The sequence below is a fragment of the Aythya marila genome, assembly GCF_965140915.1.
Source record: "Aythya marila genome assembly, chromosome: 3".
NCBI lineage: Eukaryota > Metazoa > Chordata > Aves > Anseriformes > Anatidae > Aythya > Aythya marila.
In genome coordinates this window covers 49,171,392-49,192,612 of record NC_139044.1, presented here as the reverse complement: position 1 = coordinate 49,192,612, position 21,221 = coordinate 49,171,392, and the positions used below count along the sequence as shown (strand labels likewise).

At 40.3% G+C, this 21,221-nt stretch overlaps 1 protein-coding gene across 4 annotated transcripts in view; it reads right to left on the bottom strand.

Moving 5' to 3' along the window:
- UTRN (utrophin) overlaps positions 1-21,221 on the bottom strand; it is a 366,390-nt gene that overhangs the window by 280,245 nt on the left and 64,924 nt on the right. For all 4 annotated transcript variants that reach the window (XM_082756434.1, XM_082756433.1, XM_082756435.1 and 1 more), the window contains 11 exons: positions 15,217-15,309; positions 13,716-13,793; positions 10,468-10,560; positions 9,413-9,585; positions 5,945-6,060; positions 4,719-4,882; positions 3,952-4,155; positions 3,281-3,462; positions 2,412-2,562; positions 1,021-1,140; positions 135-236 (listed from right to left, as the gene is read on the bottom strand). In XM_082756434.1, coding sequence (XP_082612560.1) covers positions 135-236; positions 1,021-1,140; positions 2,412-2,562; positions 3,281-3,462; positions 3,952-4,155; positions 4,719-4,882; positions 5,945-6,060; positions 9,413-9,585; positions 10,468-10,560; positions 13,716-13,793; positions 15,217-15,309 — 1,476 coding nt within the window. The remainder of the gene's footprint in view (positions 1-134; positions 237-1,020; positions 1,141-2,411; positions 2,563-3,280; positions 3,463-3,951; positions 4,156-4,718; positions 4,883-5,944; positions 6,061-9,412; positions 9,586-10,467; positions 10,561-13,715; positions 13,794-15,216; positions 15,310-21,221) is intronic.

Sequence of the window (21,221 nt, the reverse complement as noted above, 5' to 3'; positions counted from 1 at the left end):
AATGCTAAGAACCTAAATGATAACTGAAATTCTTGTTCTTTGCAGCTATTTTCTTAGAGCTGTTAAACCCTACTAAGGGTTACTAATAAATAAATAAATAAATTACAAATGTGGGTAACCAGAGAGTTACTAACCTGCTCTTCTAGAAGCTCCTGCCATAAAAGCTGAATTTCTTGCAACTTGACTCGTCGTTCTTCAGTCCATCGACAAACTGCTGTCCACCGCTCCCCCAGCCTCTACAAAAGCAGGAGATATCGTGAATATTCACGAGCTTCACAAAGAGGATCAAAAACCATATATTCAAGAGCAAAATTTCTACTTCACAGTAACCTCTTTTATCTTATAATCACCTTGTTGCCATTAACTGTTGTTGTACTGTACAAAACTTAAAGTTAAAACTCTCAAGGGCATTCACCTATGGCCTTATCTCTGCGCTCGCTGAACTCAGGAAACTATTTCATCGACTTCAAAAGGAGCAATGGAAGTAGCATGAATTCTGTTACATTAAATCATATAGAACATAGGATTTACTCAGATTGCAGCCCAAGCCCAAAAAGAAAACAGGAAAACAATTCACACAATATCTCCTCGATTAATTCTGTTCCTGTATTTAAATATTTTTCAATCATATTTTAATTTCCTAATGAGAATTACCTATTTGAAATTAAAGAGTTGTATTGTGCATCTTCCCATTTTAGTGAAATTGCTGAGAAGATATGCTGCAAAAGTGCTTAAGTCACTACAGATGCAAGCAGCTTGACTCATCAGGAATTGAGCTTGAAAGCTAGATAACTTTTGCAGGTTTTATCCTGAGTAAGTTTACTAATTCTTTGCATTAATATTACATTTAAAAATATACTACTTTAAATTGTTTTCTAGGACAAATTGTCTTTAAACACAAAAAACATTGATTAACAATTATATGCAAAGATTTTAAGTGCCTGCTATTACAGTTTTGGATTTTGTGTTTGTTTGTTTGTTTGCTGTTGTTTTTTAAAAAACAGGGCTCTAACATTTTACCTGCAATTGTTCCTCCAGAATAGCTGTTGCACTTTCCCCACTGCTTTCATCGACAATGACGACCATGTGAGTTAGGGAATTTACCTTCACTTGTTCTGTCTCTAGGTCATTTTGCAGGCTCTAGAAAAACACATCAGCTGTTACAAACTTTGAATAATTATCAAATTGCTATTTTGCCCACAGTGACTAAAACAAATGTGGCAAAGCACTACAGACAACACTTATGCAAATATTTTTACCACTGGGAATCACTGCGCAGTTTAAACAAACAAACAAAGATTGCTGGCAAAGAACCTAAAAACATTCTTTTAAAGTGCTGGAAAACACACACACAAAAACAAACAAAAAAAAGTTTTAAAATGTATACACCATTCTTGACTAGATAAATCATATGACTGCACTGACTTTCTATATGTCTACGCCTATGGATAAGAGAACTTAAGCATTCCATTAAAAAGTTGCTTTTATTAAGCAAGGAGCATAGGGCATGCCAAAAATGTAAGAATTACTATGAACATTTAATAGTTGACATTTCTCAAAACCTAAATATCAAAGACAATAGTCACAAACTGATACCTAGCAGCTGCAAAAAACATACAGTTCCAATTAGGCTAAAATACATCTGTACATTTAAATATTCATGCAACTTCTGGCAGAACAGACTACAGTAGGTTAAAGCCTACCTCCAAAATAACTCTGCAACATCTATATGCCCTTAAACTGTTGTAAATACCACTTTTCATCCCGGAAAATCCTAAACTACTTTATGAACAACAAGCCTCAAGCTCCCCAGCCTTTGAAGACAGAGCAAAAAACACAAGTGTGAGACAAGAAATTACACAGACTAAGAACACTTAGCAGTTCTTGCCCTGTGAGGTATGTCTCAAGCTGCAGAGGTCAAACCTCAGCAATGAGTACAAAAAACAAAGCTGCACCCATGACTAATATTAAAAGGCCATCTTTCTCCTTCAAAAAACACTCTAGGCTAGAAAGGCTGGACTCCCATCCAGAAACTTAATTGCGAGCCAAACCAATTTGCAAATTGCTTTAGTAGGAATAGCTTTAACTCCTCCATTATTTCAAGCAGCAAGTCTCAAATGTGCCTTAGCATCGCTGCCAGTCATTAAAGGCCAGTTATCTACAATGCATTTAATACTGTCCCTAACACCAACAATTCACCTGGGGAGGCCTTGTTTGCATGTAGCAAAGATAATACAGTTTCTGTTGTAGTCATCATAGCTGAAGTGTTCAGCCAAGAAGGCTGAACATGTCTAATTCCTTTTGTCCCATCAACATCCTTTAGCAAGTTTATTGGCTAAGAAAGCCTTCCAACCTACACTTCTTCCAAATACTTCTCACATACTCATTACAGAACAGATGAAAAAGTTTACTTTGTGTTCTTCCAGCTGTTTTTGAAGGGACTCTATGTCTTCGGCTAAGAGTTGAGACTCCATCTTCTGAATGCGTTCTTCTGTGATGGTCAGCCAGTCGGACAGCTGCTGCAACTGCTTCTTCTGCAGTTCCATCAGCATGTCATGCAGGCTGCAGGGGGAAGCACAGGCAGAGTCACATCAGGAACCGTCTTCCCAAAGATAAAAACTAAGTTCTGGTTCTTAAAGGAAAGACACATAACCATTCATAAACCAGTTATGTATCATCCAATATAATTTTCACCAGTAAGCTACAGAACATAGAATTAAGTATTCCTGTTTCTATTGTAACAGAATAAAAATGAGTGAATTATGCAATTTATACCCAGTTGCTTCTTGCAACTGGGATTTTCTATTCACTAACAGAACCACTGCTACAAGTGGCAATCAAATGCAGTTTCTCCCTTGATGTGCAGCTCTGAGCCTGACAACTAAAGGCGGGGAAAAAAATCTTTTAAGTGTTCTTTAGCTGCGTAAACACACATAGCTGTTCACATCTCCTGCATGTTTTATTCAGGAACTTAAACTACTGAAAATATTAAAAATACATTTATGTAACTGCTGCATGTAGGTATCATATTTAGTCTGGTACACTTATATAACATAAATCTCAAAATATTCTTACATAAGAATCCAAAAAAAAGACAGTTATATTCATTTCCTCTGTTTTATCTTGGAGAGTACAAAGAGGGTGGATTTCATGTCCCAAACGGAAGAGCTACTTCAGACAAAAATATCTTACAAATGTATGCAAAGCAATTCCTCTGAGATGCAGCAAGCACCAGAGACCAGTCCTTCAGCTTTAGGAGAGGTCATGCGGGATGACTCACCGGGACTGCCTGTCCATGCTCTCCACCCTGAGCTCCTCCCAGCGGGAGTTCAGCAGCAGCATTTGCTCCTGGATCTCAAACTCCTCTTCAGAAGATAGATTTCCCTGTGCCACCAGTTGGTTCCCAGCCTGCAGGACACTGCCCACGTTGCTCTGGTGTGCAGTCAGTTCCATCATAAAAGCCTGGAAACAGTACAACCAGCCACATCACCGTGATCTGTGAGCTCCTATCAAGAATCTATCTCAAGGCGTTCAAGACACTAAGTGTCCAAGGTAGGATGGGGCTTTGAGCAACCTGCCTATGGCAGGGGAGTTGTAACTGGATGATCTTTAAGGTCACTTTCAACCCAAACCATTCTGTGATTCTATGACAACAGGGGGCCAGCCACAGAAAGCTGACACAAAAAATATACTGAAGTTCCAAAACCTGTTCCACTGAAAACTCTCTTAAAAAGATCCATTTCCACTGCCAAGAAACTATAATTTGTCAATTATAAAACTAATTATAATAATAATTTAAAAACCACCATTCAGTTAGAGGTGCTTTCAGTTTAAGAAAAGCAAGACACAAGAAAGAGAATGGAAGTGTTTGGATAAGGACTAGGGAAATAAAATTTTCGGCTCCCACACAAAAAAGCAAAACTACACAAAAGGAACTTAAGAAAAGCTTACTTCATGGGTGGCAAATTGCTCTTTGACTTCTTCAACATCACCAGATATTTCCTCCTGTTCCCGAAATGCATCCTCAGCTGACAGCAACCACGTGAGGACTTCTTCCAGAGCAACTTGGTAGCTATCCAAGTCCATATCCACCTCTGTCACCGTGCTGGGGGTCTCTGCTCTAGAACTGCTCTGCTCCTCTTCAAGTGCTACAACCTAGGCAGTCAAGAGAAAAGTGATGCCTCGGAAGTGCTTTCCCAAATGATACTAAGAATAGAACAACTAAGATCCCTTTCAATCCTTCATAAAATTTTAAAACTAATTGTTAGGTACATTTCTAATGAGAGGGGCCAACAGTCACCACTAATGAATTTCCATTTTAAGATAACCTGGATAGAAAACTAAGTGTACTTATTTTAACAGAGCTGTGGACCTCCCACGCAAACAAAAACCCAACAAATACCACCACCACAAGTCCTGCTGCAAACTCAGTTAAAGACTTTAGGCCACTCCAGCTTGTCAAGATAAATAAGGAAAATAAACAGAAGAAAGAAGCATAATGCAGATGTAGCTTTCTACCTAAGCAAAAAGGATTTTGTATATGAATCAGGAAACAAAAAAGAACCAATGAATTCAATCACAAAGATGATGCTATGATTTTTCATATTTTCCCAATAGTGTTGAACAAGGCAGAAGACATTCCAGAGAACTGACAAGCCTGAAGATCAGCTAAAATTACAACTCAAGAAGATTCAGCCAGACTTAGATAATAAACACACCTGCTGCATGTTGAATTCTCCATCCTCACATTCCTGCTTGTATCTCCTTGGAAGAGTCTCCACTTCCCGAATGTCTTCCATGGTGACTTGCTTAGGAAGGACCTCAAATAAAGAGGTTAAATACATGATAATAGACTTTTTGTCTGGAAGCTGTACAGCAACATCTGCATCAAAAAAGAATACATGGGAGAAAATTAATAAAGAAACAACATTTCTAAATCATCATGCAGAATACAGTTAAGATTCTAATATTTCACATGTAGTGCAAAGCATAGGTTATCCTGTTAATTAGCCTTTAGCTTTCTATTGAAAGACCAGGTTTTACAGATGTTGAAAGCAGTACAATGAAAAAATATTTTTTAAAAAATCCACATTTTCAAGTGAATTTACATTAAGAGACATGATCTTTTGGAAGTAAGAGCCCAAATCTGAAGTTACTGAGAAATAAAAATTGTTTTGGAAACATCCTGGAGTGCATTCCAAGCAGAAATGCAATTAAGGAACAGTACCCCTCAAACACACACTTCCATGTATGTTCTAACCCCACTCTCAGTATCAGTAAATTCACTTGCTTACTTTTCATATGGAAAAGAATTTCACAGATTCAGGTTCACATATCACTGGGGTTATGAGTTCTATTCATTCAGCTGACTTTTTTTTTTCTTTTTAAGGTGGTGGTGCTTGAATCCATAAAGTTTGACAGCTTGTCTTACAGAATGGATCTTCAGAGGTTCACTTCAAAGCAGAGTGACAGCTCAGGGTTTTAAGAAGGGGCCATAAAAAGTTTCCTGGCAAGCATTCCTATATGGTAAGTACTCACAGCACTGGCAGCTACTGTTACTCAGCATATATAACAAAGAACAAAAGATCATGAGCTCTTAAGCTATTCCATTCTACAAAATGCTCTGCTTGATCTGAAAAGCACAGACACTTGTAATGGAACCGCTACTTAAAATAAAATAAAACCAGGGAACCAACTTCACCTTCCTGTGCACTGTCTCTGAAAGGTAACTCAATATGAACTTTAACATTCAAGAAGCTGAAGCATACATACACACAGGAATACCCTTACCCTACAATTTACATATTTTTAAGCCCAAGGGATTGAAACAAAATATCACTGCACAAAACTGCTGGGATTTGTATTCATAATAAATGTCTATGTAAGCGTTTTCTTTCAGAAGAGCTCAAGAAGTTTAAAATCAAATAGAATAACTGTATCGCACCTTCAGGATCCAACAGTTTCTCAATTTCCAGGTGGTTTTTGGCTATGCTGAAAGCATGTTCCAGTCTCTCAACTGGGGACATCTTTATAACTTCATCCCAGCTGAAGAGCTCAGGTCTAAAATTGAAATACAAAACAGAAAATACTACATTTAATTTAAAGAAAAAAAATCTATACCATTCAGAATTTGAAGTTATGGATATGGAGGGAGCTACATGAGTTATATAAATACACAGGTACATATAAAATACAAACATAAGCACATATAACCAAATACAGAAGACAGACAAAAATATTCTTAATGAGAATGGGACAACCACAAATCAATTAATTGACCACATCTGCAGTGCCATCCACCTTCCCTTCTACATATACTATTTGACTGCAACTGGAGATTAAATGCTACTAACAAGAAAATCAGTAAACCAGAAAAAATATCAGAAAATTTGTTCCAGAACCACTTTTCTTCAATTGGCTCTTTTACAGCATTATTATTACATGATTTTTGTGTCTGGCTCTGCTGGGTAATGAACAGCCACTCTCTTCCTAGAAAGCCTCATTCCAAACTTGTGAGGTGTCTTGGTGACCACCCCAGACCAGGAGCAGCAGCAGTCTCCACACCCCTTGCTCACTCATCCCGCCACGTGGCCCTTCCTCTGGTTTAAAAAAAGAAGAAAAAATTCACAAGAACTCATGAGAGTCATGATGTGAATCAGACCAAGGAGCCCATTGATTGACAGTGCCAGTACCCTTCATCTTGCATTAGCATTTAACAAACCAAATCTTCAGTGCAGCTGTGCATGCAAAAACCTACCGGCAGGTCTAGGGGGGAAAGAGCCCTTAGCTCTTGGGGTAGGAAAAAGGATCAGCACAGAGGGCCCCTCCTCGTGGTATCTATACCTACAGGGCATGAACAGCCAAGTGCTGCAGCAGCACAGCTGTAAAACTACAAACCATTAAAATACTTTCCATTCCCCTCTAGTAGTGGCTTCTCATTAAAACACTTATTGATCCTGTGTTTCATAGAACGTGGGGAGGAAGAGATGGGCTTGCCTTTAATTCTTTAAAGCTTAATTCAGTTGTAAATTGACCTGAGAGTATCCTTTCAACATCTGTTGAATCATTACACTTTGTGAAACAGGAAGGCCATAAACCAGCAGGGTCTGAGAAGCAAAAAGCCAGAAGAAGGGCTGGGACAGGGGAAAATATACAAAGACACTGATACGAGCTTATGGAATACTGTACCTCGATGCAGGAAAAGCAACAAGGATAACCACGTAGATTCACATAAAGTTTTAGAAGAGACTTAATTTGGAAAACACATTGCAGTAAGTGTGTGCACTTACTTGCCCACTGCCACAGTAACACACATTTTAATGAACTGCAACCTAGGTATTGGCCTACGAGCAAGGAAACTGTACCAAAGAACAGAATTCAATTTGAAGAAGAACTAGGCTAATATTAGGAAATGAAAGAGACCAACACAATAAAATGTTACATGTTCTACTCCCTCATATAATTGTAAGTACTGCCAGCCTTACAAAGTTATAGCCAAGAGGTAATGCAGTTAGCAATAGTTCATAGACACATACAGACAAAAGTGAGCTACTAAATAAACCTCTTAATGGGATCCACAAAAATGCCCCTATATTAAGTGCCATAGGACAAAGCTAAGTAAATACCACAATACTGGCAATACCCTTTAGGCAGGGGAGCAGTACCAGTCCAGGTAAGCTACAGAGCCTTGCTGTTCTACCAGTTCTGCATCCTGCCTCAATCCCCTTGTTCCTTGCAAGCCTTTTACTGCTTTTCTTTCAAATCCAGCCTAAATTTAAAGCCAGCTCAAGATTTTTCAGATGCAGGGAAAATGGTGTTTCATTGGCTAAAGGACTGGTGTCTGGGGACTGCAAAGCTGAGTTTTGAAGCACTGGCAGCTGCTAGGCTCCCAGGATGGGGGAGTAACAGGCTCAGAGAGATCAGCAGAGTCAGGCAAAAGAAATTTCACGAAGCCAGAGAAAAGCACAGTTACTCAAAGGTTTCAGCAGGGGCTTTTGCCACATAGCAGTGCTCTGGGAAGGGCAGAGCTCACAGACTTGAGATCCCACAAAGTCCAAGCAGATAGTCACGGGGCAGAAGGACAACAGCCTGAAACTGATTTTACTGCCTCTGCCCATCTCGGTACCCTGGGGAAAGCAGGTCTCACCTGCATCTAAAGCTGGTGCTCTCTCCATCACAAAGCTTCCCATTCACTGGCAGAGCTATGCCACTGCAATTACACTGATAAGAAAACCACCAGTACAGCTCACATCTTGTTAATACTTCTGACAGTGTAAACTCAGACTTTTGCTAGTATTTCTCTGCCTTTGCAGGACAGTCCTGATTGCTCAGGAGCCCTCAGTGTGGTGCAGGTGCTCCCCATGACGCATCCATGCAGGCTGAACTCCAGCCAGCTCCAGGCACACAGGTATATGAGACCAAACCCTGGCTGAAGCCAGCAAGCCTGCGATAGAGCCTGTTAGTTCAGTCAGCACAGGCCAGAGAGCAAAGAACAGCAGAGAAGTAAACAAATGCTTTTGTGATCACTTAGTATCTGCTGAGTATAAATATTCAGGTGTTTGTAAAGTATTTGCCATGACAGATACCTGGTGGCCAGGAGGAAATATCATCATAGCATTACCACACTGGAACGGTTATTTATGATAAAGAACAGCCAACCCTTGCAAAAAGAATGAGCTGACTTCATTTAAGATACACCAGACTAGAATCGATTGCCCAGCAGCAGATCTCTCTCACACACAGATGTGCAAGTTTCGTAAGAGTCTGTAACAAACTTTTCTTTAGACTATCAAGAAGTTCTCCAAAATCAAAAAGAACATAAGACATCTGCAGAAAGATGCTTTAAATAACATTCTCTATAAAGTATAGTGAACAAATAATAAACATACTACAGACACCTGAAGCAGTCCATTATCATTTGGCTCTTCTACTCAGTGAATGCAAAAAGGTGCTCTCCTGAAAGAACTGAATACACAGTCTTTCGAGTAACATATACAAAATCTAAGAAAAGCTACTGAGCCTGTCTTTCTCATTCCTTCATTTTGAAGCTTCTGTATCTTCCACCTGAAGCATTATGGCAAACTGAGGTGTTTTTTCCTTTGCAGGGGAAAGGAAGTATAGGGGAAGGGAAGTAATCAACCCTTCCCTACAGGCACCCATTCAGCATACTCTCTATATAGTAGAGTATTAAAGTGGGCTGTAAATCCACCCAGCAAGTGTGCATGTGAGAACAGTTACACCACTGCCTTGGCTCCATCCTTTGCAAGGCTCTGGCAATAACTCTGAGTTGTTATTGTTATCACTACAGCAAACTACTGAAACAGGCTAGAAGCTGTCAGACGCTCAAGCATGAAGACATGAGGGGAAAAAAGCTGCTCACTTCACTAGGTCTGAGAGGAGCTGTGTCACCTACCTGTGTCTGTGGATGACGGCATTAAAAGCAAGCCCATCTGCCCAGCTCGTCGTGAAGTTCAGGACATTGACTTGACTGTAAGGTCTCGTGGACTGCCGAACCCAGCTCAGCAGGATCTTCTCGCTGTTAGTTTGCTGCAAATCTGACATGATGTTCTTCATCACATCCTTCACCTGCAAGACAGCAGCAACTACTCCATACAGACACGTTCTCATCTTTTCCTGCTTAAAAAACCTTTGAACCAAGCCACTTCACAAATCAGGCAAGGGTCTTTTCTGTGAAAAGGTAGGCGTCAAGCTCTAACTCCTTACATGAAATGTGGGAATAGGAACCTTCAGGCCATCTTTACACTCTGCTGACTACAAGAACCAGTAAAGCATATGTAATAAATGACGAGTTACCCCTACCTTACAGCCCTCCCCCCACTCCTCAGTGCTGCTGTCACTCAGCATGGACTATAATATTTCCCACTGCCTTGTGCTAGGGTTCCAGTAGTAAGTAAACCCCAAAAATACAACTTTGCAGAAGTTTTTGGCAAGAACAGGATAACTGCTCAGCCAACACAGGAAATTTGCTGTTTGATGTGCTATGTACAAGCATCTGCTGAAGTTCCTCCAAGCGAATTCCATGATCCTCTCAGGTATGTGGATAAGCCAGGAGTAATTCAATCTATGCGGCTGAGAAACAAACCTACAGAGCAGTGAATAAAGATGTAAACCCAACACAGCTACCAAGATAGTGGGAAAACATCTGCAAACAGAAGCACGTAAGTATTGAGGAAGGAACATAAACACAATGCTTTAGCCTGAAAAGCCTCTTCAACAACCTTAGGAACTGATCTGAGTGACTGAGAACTTAGCACATATGAGAACGTGTACTGTGGGAGGCAGCCAACACACAGAGGTCAGAAACCAAACATTGGCCTGCCTTTATTTACCAGCCCAGAATAGAAGCAGTTATTTTCTGCTGCCAAAACCCCAGAAAAGTTTGAGAATCCCAGAAGATAGATGCGCATGATTCCTGGAAAGGAAGAGATCTCACAGCAGCCTCCTCACCTGCCAGTGCAGGATAATGCTCCACAGCAACCCCAGTGTCAGCTTGTGATTTCCATCAACGATGTCGGTTCCTCCGATATTCACCAGCTCCACCTGGAGAGGTCAGACCAACTCTGCATCAAACAGTGTTACCAAAGCTCCAAGTTGCAACCCCATCCCACGTCCCTGTCTGTCCAGCCATGTGTTATCAACTGTTCTGAAATAACCAGCAGGAAGAAAGAGACAATACTCTGTCACCTCTGGTTCTGTCTCAGCTTGTCACAACAACTGCTTAAACAGGTTTTTTATCCTCTCCTCTAATATACCATATATACTAGCAGACAAAACTGAGCAATAGACGGGCAAACATGAAGCTTTAAAACACGAAGCTTTAAAAAAAAAAAGTTAGGAAGCAGTCCTGCTCCTAAAAAAAAAAACACTTTAACTCCTTAATTAAAAATAGGTTTGTCCTTTGCATGAACCAGCATCCAAATGGGACAAGTTTATATAAGGAAACCAAAAATTCAAGGGAAAAATAAAATGTTCCAGTTTCCTATATGCATAGGCGCACATTTAAACTCAGTGGCATTATAATTGAGAATGTTATAAACATAAAAACATGGAAAGAGAGGCAGGGAGATGATTACATCAGTGCGTGGGAGGGCACAAGAGGCTACCCACTCCAGCATCACGTATGCAGCACTCAGGAGAAGAGAAGCCCAGAGCACACCAGACACTCGCTCACTTCTACTTCAGAGTCTGAATTCGGGCACCTACTCTCCATTCACACGTTTCAGAGAAAGAGGCACCAACTCTGAACCTGCTTCTGGAGGAAGCCAACAGAAGCACACTGCATTAAGTCACCACCATGGCCTACAGAAATGGGGCTAGGAACAGCTGCCTGTGGCTGATGAGAGATATACCTCCTGGAGTGTATGTTCACATACTGCAACACACTCCCATACAGTACAGAAAGTAGGGCTCATTTTTGCAAATATCCCAAGCCAGGAGCCGACCTCCAGCCCCAGGGGCGAGCAACACCATGTGCTCTTCACCACGTTGCTCTGTGGTGAAGGTTTCCTCTCCCTTGCTCACCCCTGCTCCAGAACAAAGCAGTGTTACCCACAGTGCCTACCAGAAATGGATCCTAGCTTGCACTAACCCTAAGCACTGTATCTGGGACCATCACTGTTCATATTGACAAAGCCTGCACCAAGGAGCTGGCTAGCAATTCAACAACAGGGACAATCGGAAGACAGTAACTGAGCCTGTCCTCTGGCTGTCAGGGGATTTAGCCTACAGTAGACAAGAACAAACACAAAGTTTCATTTTGTTTTAGAGGGCATCCCTGGTATGTAAGAACATAATGGCATTCTGTATTTTTCCTCTTATCACATAATCATGAATAGCTTGAATTTTGCAAAATCTGCTTGTAACCTCATTGCTTTCAGATACCATCTAGGCAATTTCCAGTTCCCCATAGCTGTCTCAATTAGCAAAAAATCAAATCAAAACTCTGTTGCTGAGATTAACATGGAACCACAAATTATACTTCAAAGTAGTAAGGAAGTTTGGATTTGTGGGTTGTCCCCTCCTAATTTTCACAGCAGCTGGAATAGAATCCTAATGTAATCCTCTTTGCAAATGCTGGGCATGTACTTTCTAAAGGCAACTGTAAATTAAACAGGCCAAAACAGGTCAAAAAAGTCACCAGTGCACACCATTAAACAACTGACTGTAAACCACTGTAGAACACAAGGAGCAGAAAGCAAGACAAAAGGTTAGGGGCACAAAAATAAAGCAATTACATTACAAGAGATATTTTTCACCTGCAATAGAAGTGAAACATTCCTGAGAATGGGTAACAAAAAAAAAAATTATTAATCACAAGCATTATTATTGTTAAGTACTGTATTCCCCTTGCAACCTACACCATACATGAAGAACTCCACATGCCCACTTTGGTATTTTAATGATTCTGAATTAAGCCGCTGTTTTCAGCAGCCACCTAACAACCCATTAGGTGGTAAGCGGACTACTAAGACCTGAGCAAAGACAATAAAAGGAAGCTGACTGTAGATTGTGTGTTGTGTGTCTTCTCACACACACACACACTTTCTAATGAAGTTAGGCAGTAGGCATAAGTCATATACCTGACCTTAATAACCTTCAGTTAACTAAGACCATCTGTTTATTTCTAGAAATCCTGATCCTGCCAGCTTAAGGAAGAATTAATTAATTATTGTAACTCAATATCATTTAATTTATTATCTTCATAAAATAAATCAATTTCAAGATGGAAAGACACATTACTTATCCTCAGAAAAAAAAAAAAAAAAAGAAAACAAAACAAAACAAAAAAAAGATCAATATTTACAGTACCTCACAGAAGAAAAACAACCCACCACTAAACTTTGGCTGCTTCCTAGAAATATGACACTAGTCCACCAACGTGGAGGGGAAAGTGCAGCATTATACAGCATGTTTGTATCACTCTTCAATCAGCATTTTACATAAATATGTCAGTGCCTTTTTACATTAGATGTATTTTGTTGCCAGAATGTTGTTATTAAACTATTTCAGTGCCTTGACATTTGCAAATAGAAATTCTAATTATAGAGAACTATGCTTATCAGGATTTGTTATCCAGGGGAAAAATAAAATCCTTTTGCTACAGCACTACTAGTTTCCAGGCAGAAAGAACAAAAAATAAAATAAGCAGCTACTATTCTCATTTTTCTTAAAGAACGGTGGTTGGTTCCTTTTGTTTGCTTGTTTTTCCTGACCTGTTAGCACAGGACAAAGTTACGAACACTCAAGAACAATTTGGCACAGGGATAACAGATGTCACTGGAAACATCCTCAAGGATTTTGAGAGCAGGACAAGGAAACACAGAGATACAAAACCTCTCATACCGTTACAGATTTGCGTACAAGTTATGCATCTTCATTGGAAACTAGCTATTTATCCTGCCATCTTCATGAGCTATACATAGCAGGGTTTCAAGTCAGCTTTGTTTATGGAACTGAACACATCTTAGCAAAACAGAGTTTAGTTATCTTAGTATTAAGTTAACATTTTAAGATTTCACAAAGCTGCCAGACATTGAAATACTACACTGGATAAAGAAAACTCAGAACAGTTTATCTATTCCTGCTGAATTCTGATTCTAGGTGCCAAAATCTTTATCCTCTGCATTTTGAACTCATTTACAAACAAGAATAAATTAAAGAGTATATCAAAAGCAGTTGTGGAAAAACATGCTCACGTTGTTTTGATGCAAGACTTGCAGCACTCGGTTGACATTATTTAAGGCATGTACTCTTGTAGAACCTCGTTCTTTAGGCTGGAAATAAAAATGTACAATCTGTTTATATCAGAACAAACTTGACTCATCAAAGCAAAATAAGTAAATAATGGAGTAAACAATAGGAAATTTGTCTTATTTTTGTTTGCTTGTTTGTTTTTTTAATAAGAACAAAACCAGACAAGATTACCCCCAACAATTTCAAAATAAATATCAAAATGAAAACTGGTCAGAACAATATTCCTCAATCTGAGGTATAGGACAAGTCTTGGATTCAAAGTATGCTTCAGTTTACCTTAAGCAAGTCCAGAGTTTTTATTCCCAACATCTGCAGAATTACATACTGGCAATACAACAGCAAAGTGGGAGTTCCTGGGGAAAATCTGAGGGTTTTGAATGTTTGCCAGAGTAGTTGAAATTTTTTGGCTCCCAAGAGGGAACAAGCAGCAATTGATTTTTCTGGCACTGAAAGCCTGCTAAATCTTTGCACACTGGGAAGAAGTTATACTTCCTTACTTTCTCTTCCTTTTACTATTGTGAGGAGAAAAACAAAAAATACTGCAACTCCTGACAATACCTGCCACTCCGTTTGCCTTTAATCCCCACAATTTAATTCCTAGAGCAGAACATGATCAAACTGAAAGAGCATGGAGCTGACCTTGGAACACAGTAATCAACAAAATCAGAAACCAAAAAACTTGGTTTGAGTCAATAGACTTCAAATCAGACCCCTAAATCGTTAGAACTAGTGAAACGCATCTGTTCAGAAAAATAAGACAAGCTTACAAAAATTTAAATGACTAAGGATTTCCTGTTAAAGGCAATAAATCAACTTGAGAGGTTTTTTTATAAAAAGTGAAATCAAGAATTTAGTTCCAAGTGATGGCACAGGTTTCACCATGTTTCACATTCTATCTGACTGAAAAGGCACTGATGTTAGCAGGGAAAGAGGTTACAGCCCTGCAAGCATTTTCTGAAATCTAAACAAGCCTTGAGTAGTTTTTCAGCCCTTTGCTATCTGTAGGACCACAAAGGATTTTTCCAATGGAGATGCAGATTTGTTTTGCCTACTGCATGTTGGTTTTTTGTTTGTTTTGATTTTCTTTTTAGGATTTTTTTTCATGAGCATATTAGAAAAAGTCCGCAGGTATGCAGCTAAAAGCGGCTCTTCTGGACCATCCAGAAACAGACCTTTATAATATCTCTATTTTAAAAAAAGATATACTATGTGAGTAACACCACTGGCTTTACAAGCTTTGCTAAACAGCATCTTAACCCTCAAAAGAAACAATTACACAATTAGCTCCAGCCTGACCCCATCCTCCGTGAGTCAACCTCCCTGGAATTCCACTAGAACTGTAGACAGCATGTCAGATTACACACCACAAGCATTTTTAAAATCAAAAATCCAATGGCAGCTTTTGTTTTGATAGCAGTGCAACTCATATAACATTTCTCTTACCAGAGGTTTCCCTGTCAGACCTTCCAAAAGGTCCAAAAGTTTCCTTCCATCCTTCAGATCTGTGAACATGTCCTTGACTGGGGGTGTCCCACTCTGCAGAGCAAACAAACAGAAGTGGTAATAAAAACAATGTGTAAGCAAAACAGCCCTGAAAATGGCACTTTTCCCTTTTTATCTTACAATTCAATGTTATTTTTTATTTTGTTATAAATTACTGAACAAAGTAAAACCCAACAGACTGTGACAGTGATCGGGAAGGTATCCCTTCTTTCTCCATTTTTTTTCTTCTCCCCACCTCTGTTTTTGTGTTTCAGCAGCCTCTTACTAAGAAACTGAGTAAGCATATCCTAGCCCACATTGGATAGATGCTTTAACATGCAAGGATGGCAGAGGACAAAACCCAGCAAGTTTGATGAATCATTTGCAAAAGAATGTTTTGGTCTAACTAAACCCAAGGGTGGAGGAAAACAGGGCTTTTCAGAAAAAATCTGTTGGGACAAATTCTCTGATTTTAGACTAGAGGTGACAGAAGGGGGGATAAAAAAGAAGACACAGGCAGTCAGCAGCTAAGTGCAATTACTTTTTAATATTCATCTACTGATTGCCAGGAGATCAATTAAGCTGCTGCTTTCATTGTCCCTTTGAAAGGCCAATTTGAGAAGAATAATATTTTCTTAGAAGTACCTAAAATTCTAACATTTCCTTTTTTTCCTATCCCCTTGTTTTTACAACATTGCTCTTCAGAAAGAAGGCTGTCAAAAGTCCACCTGACAAGACACAGATTAGATGACATTGATCTGTACCTTCATTCATCTCCTCCTGCCCTGACATCCATTACTGATTTCCAAATGCTGGCTAATAAATTACAAAAAAAAAAAAAAAAAAATAAGCAAAGGAGCTCAAAGCTCAACTCCCCTCTGAACCCCATTTTCTGTGGAAATACTTGTTTTCCCCAGAAGTTCATAAAGGTCCAATTTAATTGGGTTTGATACTACTGAAACTATGCCCATGAAAGCAGAGCTGAATAGTTGCAGAACCACCTATTGATCTCGTGTACGGAAACGCACCTCAATCACCCATAGTGTAAACCACCTAAACTAACAGTAGAAAGAATGGCCACATAACTAAGGTCCCTTAGATAACGTACACAGATACTAGCCCATTTTTGAAGCTAAATTAGTTTTGCAATGAATTTTCCTGACAAGTTTATTCTCCAGTTACTTTAGTCTTGCCTAAAAATGTGTATATACACACTTACACGTACAGCAGACTGACACCAAGTAGGAGCTGAGAGTATACACCCTTCTTTCTTCCTTTCACATCTTCTCCCTTCACACCCATGAAAGTAAAATGAATAACTTGCTGCCCTTAGCCATTTGCTTAGCAGGTAGTGGTATGTTCCAGCCCTATGCACTGCACCCCTGCTGCAATAGTGGAAATAATCCAGATTCACTTTCTAACGAGAATGATTTTTTCATCACTGGCCATCAGAGCACCACTTCTTTTGGTCAATTTAAAGAGGCAGCTGAAGGGTATTAAATTATTTCTGCAATCTAAACTACTCCTTCCTGGATTATAAAAGTATCCGCTAGCCTCAGAACAAACAGACATGGCAACATTAAAAGCCTACTTATTTAATGGATTAAGCCTAGCAAAATGTTCTCAGTGGGAAGGAATTCAGCCCATAGGTAACCCTTCTGCAAGTACAGGTGACTGCAGTTGGCTAGGTGGGAGCTGTAGCACTGACCCCGTGGCCCATCACCACCTCCCCTGCATCACAGCCGACACAGGAGCAGGGGTCTGGGGGCAGCTGCCACCCACCCATAGGGGACCCGTGCTGGGGCAGTTTGCTCCTGGGGGATGGATGGACCCTATGGTACAGAGCCGTGTGGGAGCAGTGCTTGGAGAGCTGCTGCCTGTGGGCAGCCCCCGCAGGCTCAGGTGGGGAAGGACAGCATCCTGTGGGAGGGACCCCACGGGGAGCAGGGACAGGGAGGGACTGTGAGGGAGCAGCAGAGACGAAGCATTAGGGACTGACCACAGCTCCTGTTCTCCTGCACTGCTTGAGGTGAGGCAAGAAGGTAGGAGAGGGTGGTGGATGGTAGCAGGAAGGTGGTTCTAGTTCACTTTTAGTTCTCCCTGCTCTGGTCTGTTAGAAGTTGGCAATAAGTTATATTAATATCCCTACGCTGAATGTGTTATGCCCATGACACTCATTGTGGTCCGTATCTCAACCCATCAGCCTGTTTTTCCCAAGTCATATTTTCTGCCTGTTCCTGTGAAGAGGGGGACTGAGAGCATGATGCAGTGGGGCTGAGATGCCTGCAGTGTGAAACCACCACAGCCCATGGGGGCTCCCATGGAGGGAGCACCATCCACAGCAGGCTGAGGTGCAGCACAGGACCCTGCTGCCAGCTGCGTGCTGGGCAGGCCACTGAGCTCTGTGGGCCGCTTCTCCTCCTGTCCTTGCCCACAGCCCCGTATCCTCACCTCCAGAATGAGATCTGGCCTTCTAGAGAAAGTCTGAATGTGCAGATATGTAACACACACACACCTGAATTAGATAAAAAGCATCTCTCTGTAGAGTCCCCAGTATGCTAAGCCAAGCTAAATTTCTCCTTTTTATAGTATTTCACTCACTTTTTACTTTAAGACAACTCAAGCAGAAGGCAGTTCAACCTCTGCCAGTATGCCACGAGGAGTGGCACTCCATCACCAAGCATAATAAATGAAGAAATCTAAGTTCATGCATTTGAAGACTGACAGTGACAAACCATATTAAGCCCTCAAGCAAGGGCAAATTGCTAGTCACACTTGTGTCGGTAAGTGCTTAAGGGCCAGCCTACACTGAGCTAAGGGCTGTACAAACACAGGGCAGATAATGGGCCCTTTCTCCAAGACAAAACAGGGTCCAGCTTACACTGGTAAGATAGTATAAAGGACAGTCAGGGACACACAGTGTACCAGAAGAACTGTGCCAGCTCAGGGTGTAAAACATTCACATCCCCCTCACCAAGCACTTGTATCAGTTAACAGAAGGTAGTTTTTCTCAGCTTAGCTTACGTTTGCTGTGACAGAAAAAAAAAAAAAAAAAAAAAAAAAAAAAGCTGGCAGAAACCTCTTTCATAGCCTGAGAGGGCTTTGCCAGCAAAGCTGCAGGCACAGAGTTTCTACAAAAGAGACAAGGGCTTCTGAGGCAGACAAAAGAACATAATTAACAGACTTAAGAAAAGGCCCCATTGGTTCCCAAATGCATTAAACTGGCAGCAGGATAGGAGCTGATTCATTTAACAGGGATTGGCATAAGGAAAAGAGGAAGAGGGAAGAGAAAGCAAGGCAGAGCAATAGCAAGGAAAGCAAAAGAAATACAGAGCTAGAGACTTCAGGTAATCTGTGGACAGGTCTAAATTGTGCTGTGCTGCTCTAACCTTGGTGTGGCAACACAGGTTATCCACCACAGGATTCATGAACAAGGATCAGAACCAGCCCACCCCCTTACACTGAGTTTTGGCAGTGCTTTTGGTGCAAGACCTTCCCCTAACACAAGGTAAGGGGGACACAAAGAAATCTTGCTAGGTATCCACAGCAAAAAAAATGCATTTTATATTTACTCATAAGATCTGGAGAAAAGGAGGCTGGGGTGGGAACCTCATTGCTCTCTTCAGCTACCTGAAGGGAGGTTGCAGCAACCTGGGTGTTGGTCTCTTTTCTCAGTTGACAAGTGATAAGACTCAGTAAACATCTTCAGTTTGTACCAGGGGAGGTTTAGACTGGGTATCAGGTAGAATTTCTTCTCAGCAAGGGTGATTAGGCATTGGAACAGGCTGCCCAGAGAAACAATAGAGTCACCATCCCTGGAGGTATTTAAGAGACACGTGGATATGACGCTTAGGGACATGGTGGTTATGTTAGGTAATGGTTGGACTTAAAGTTTCTTTCCAACCTGAATGATTCTATGCCTCAGGCAGCAGCTACCTCTGCTCATTGACCTCTGAGCTGGAGACCAGACCGTCAGTGGTGATACCAGTCAGCACAGGCTTCAGCTGTGCACGTTCCAGCGAGAGCACTGCCCCACCTGGGGAGAAGCACCCAATGCAGGAACCTCTTCCTCACAGCAGCAGCCCTGGCATATTCACTGGCCGTCTTTCAACCTCTCAACCTGGATCAGGTTTAAGACCATGACTCACACTTCCTTGCACACATCTAGCATTACATGCTGTACAAGGGAGATACAAAGAAAGCTAGTTTAGGCCAGCCAACATGACTGCAGAAATCACTCCTCCTGTTTGTCAGAAAATGTTCCCAGGAAATAAAGGAAGCTAGAAGCAAAATCTGGATCAGATTTTTTAATTATTTTTTTTTTTTAAGAGTCATCCAGTACTACTGAGCATACAAAGATCAGCCATAAGCATTCACAGTTCGTTGCACTAAAACCATACACAGCTGCAAGGCAATCTTCCTTGAATACTTTTTGTTTGGTTTACAATAGAACATTCTCAATTTTCTCTTTATTACTAAAAAGAGGAAGTGTATCAAATTGAGTTTTGAGTCAAGTTACAGTAAATTAAAGGGAGTCACAGATTCTTAATACTACATAGGGTCATTTTGTGTTTTTTCTTTTTAAACGTAAGTTTTCTTCACAACTGTTTATGCTTTTGTATATTGTTCTTGGACATGAGATTATACGTAGAGTTAGCTATTAACTGTAAAGAAAGTTTCAGTGTCTCTTTAGTTGTTTAACTAGAAACATGCAGGGTTTTTTCTTATGTCATCAGTTACTTGCAGCAGAGAGTTTACATGTTCTTTAAAATAATTAAAGAGGGTCTGTTACTGGAATCATTTTCTAGTAAATGGATGCCAAAGAGACTCAGGGGTAAAAGATATGCCAACTCTACTTCAAATCTTCTTCCATGACACTGATTCAGTCCTCCTAGCTGCAAGACGGGAATGAGGATGAAAGGTCCTCTTGGTTCCACAGTAATGCATGCTGATGGTTACCAGGGAAGTAATGCATACTGTACAAGTGTATGTACGATCTTCCCTAGTCACTGCAAGAAGATGAGTTCTTGTTACTCAGAGCAGACACTGTACAGATCATCTGCCACCTCAGAAACACCAAACCACCCTGAAGGTATATAGGAAACAGGACATCCTGATCTTCCACCAGATTCTTCTGATATTTCAATGATGCTTATATAAGGACAGAATAGTTTTGGTTTAAAAAAAATAAATAAGTGTTTTTAATGTCCAATAAAACACTTAGTAAATAGATCAAAATAGTAGTAGAACTGCAAAGACTCTTTTCCCCTTTCTCAAGAAAAAGGGGAAATAATGAACAGGTTTGGCACTTAAACAAAAACATGAGCCATTTGTCAAGTTCAAGAAGATTCCCAGAGTATTCATAGTAATCACCTACTCAGTTTAAACTCAGTTACAAACAAGGCAAGGAGTAAGAGCTACACTTTACCATGACCAACACAGACTAAGAAACATGTCAAGTGCTGCTACATCATGAGACCAGTACATGGGAACTCAATGTGGGAAACAATTCAGAAAGCAAAAAGGTCATTGCAAAAAGTAAACAACTACGTCAACAAATAAGAACTGATAAATCTTGCCAATTTCTAATTTAAGACCATAATAATTGTTTACAGAAGTATTTTTATTAAAATATGTGACACTTTTTCCATTCTCCTTCCATTGAGATGGAGGAGTTGCAGAACAGCAGACAGCTGCTCGCTGTACTGTGAGCTGGCAGATGTACTTTGCGTATGCTTTACTACTGCCTTTAGTATTTCTTTGCTCAATGTGCCTGAGCAGTTGTGGAACCAGTAGACAACACTAGTATTACGACTATAAATTCAAGTAAAAAATAAGTTAGCCATAGGAAAAGCACACCTTACAAGAGAGAATTAAATATCGCTACCAGTACTCAAAAAAATTACTAATAATAATTACAAAAAACTGAAGAGCTACTTAAAGCTCCAGACTAACAGGAAAAAAAG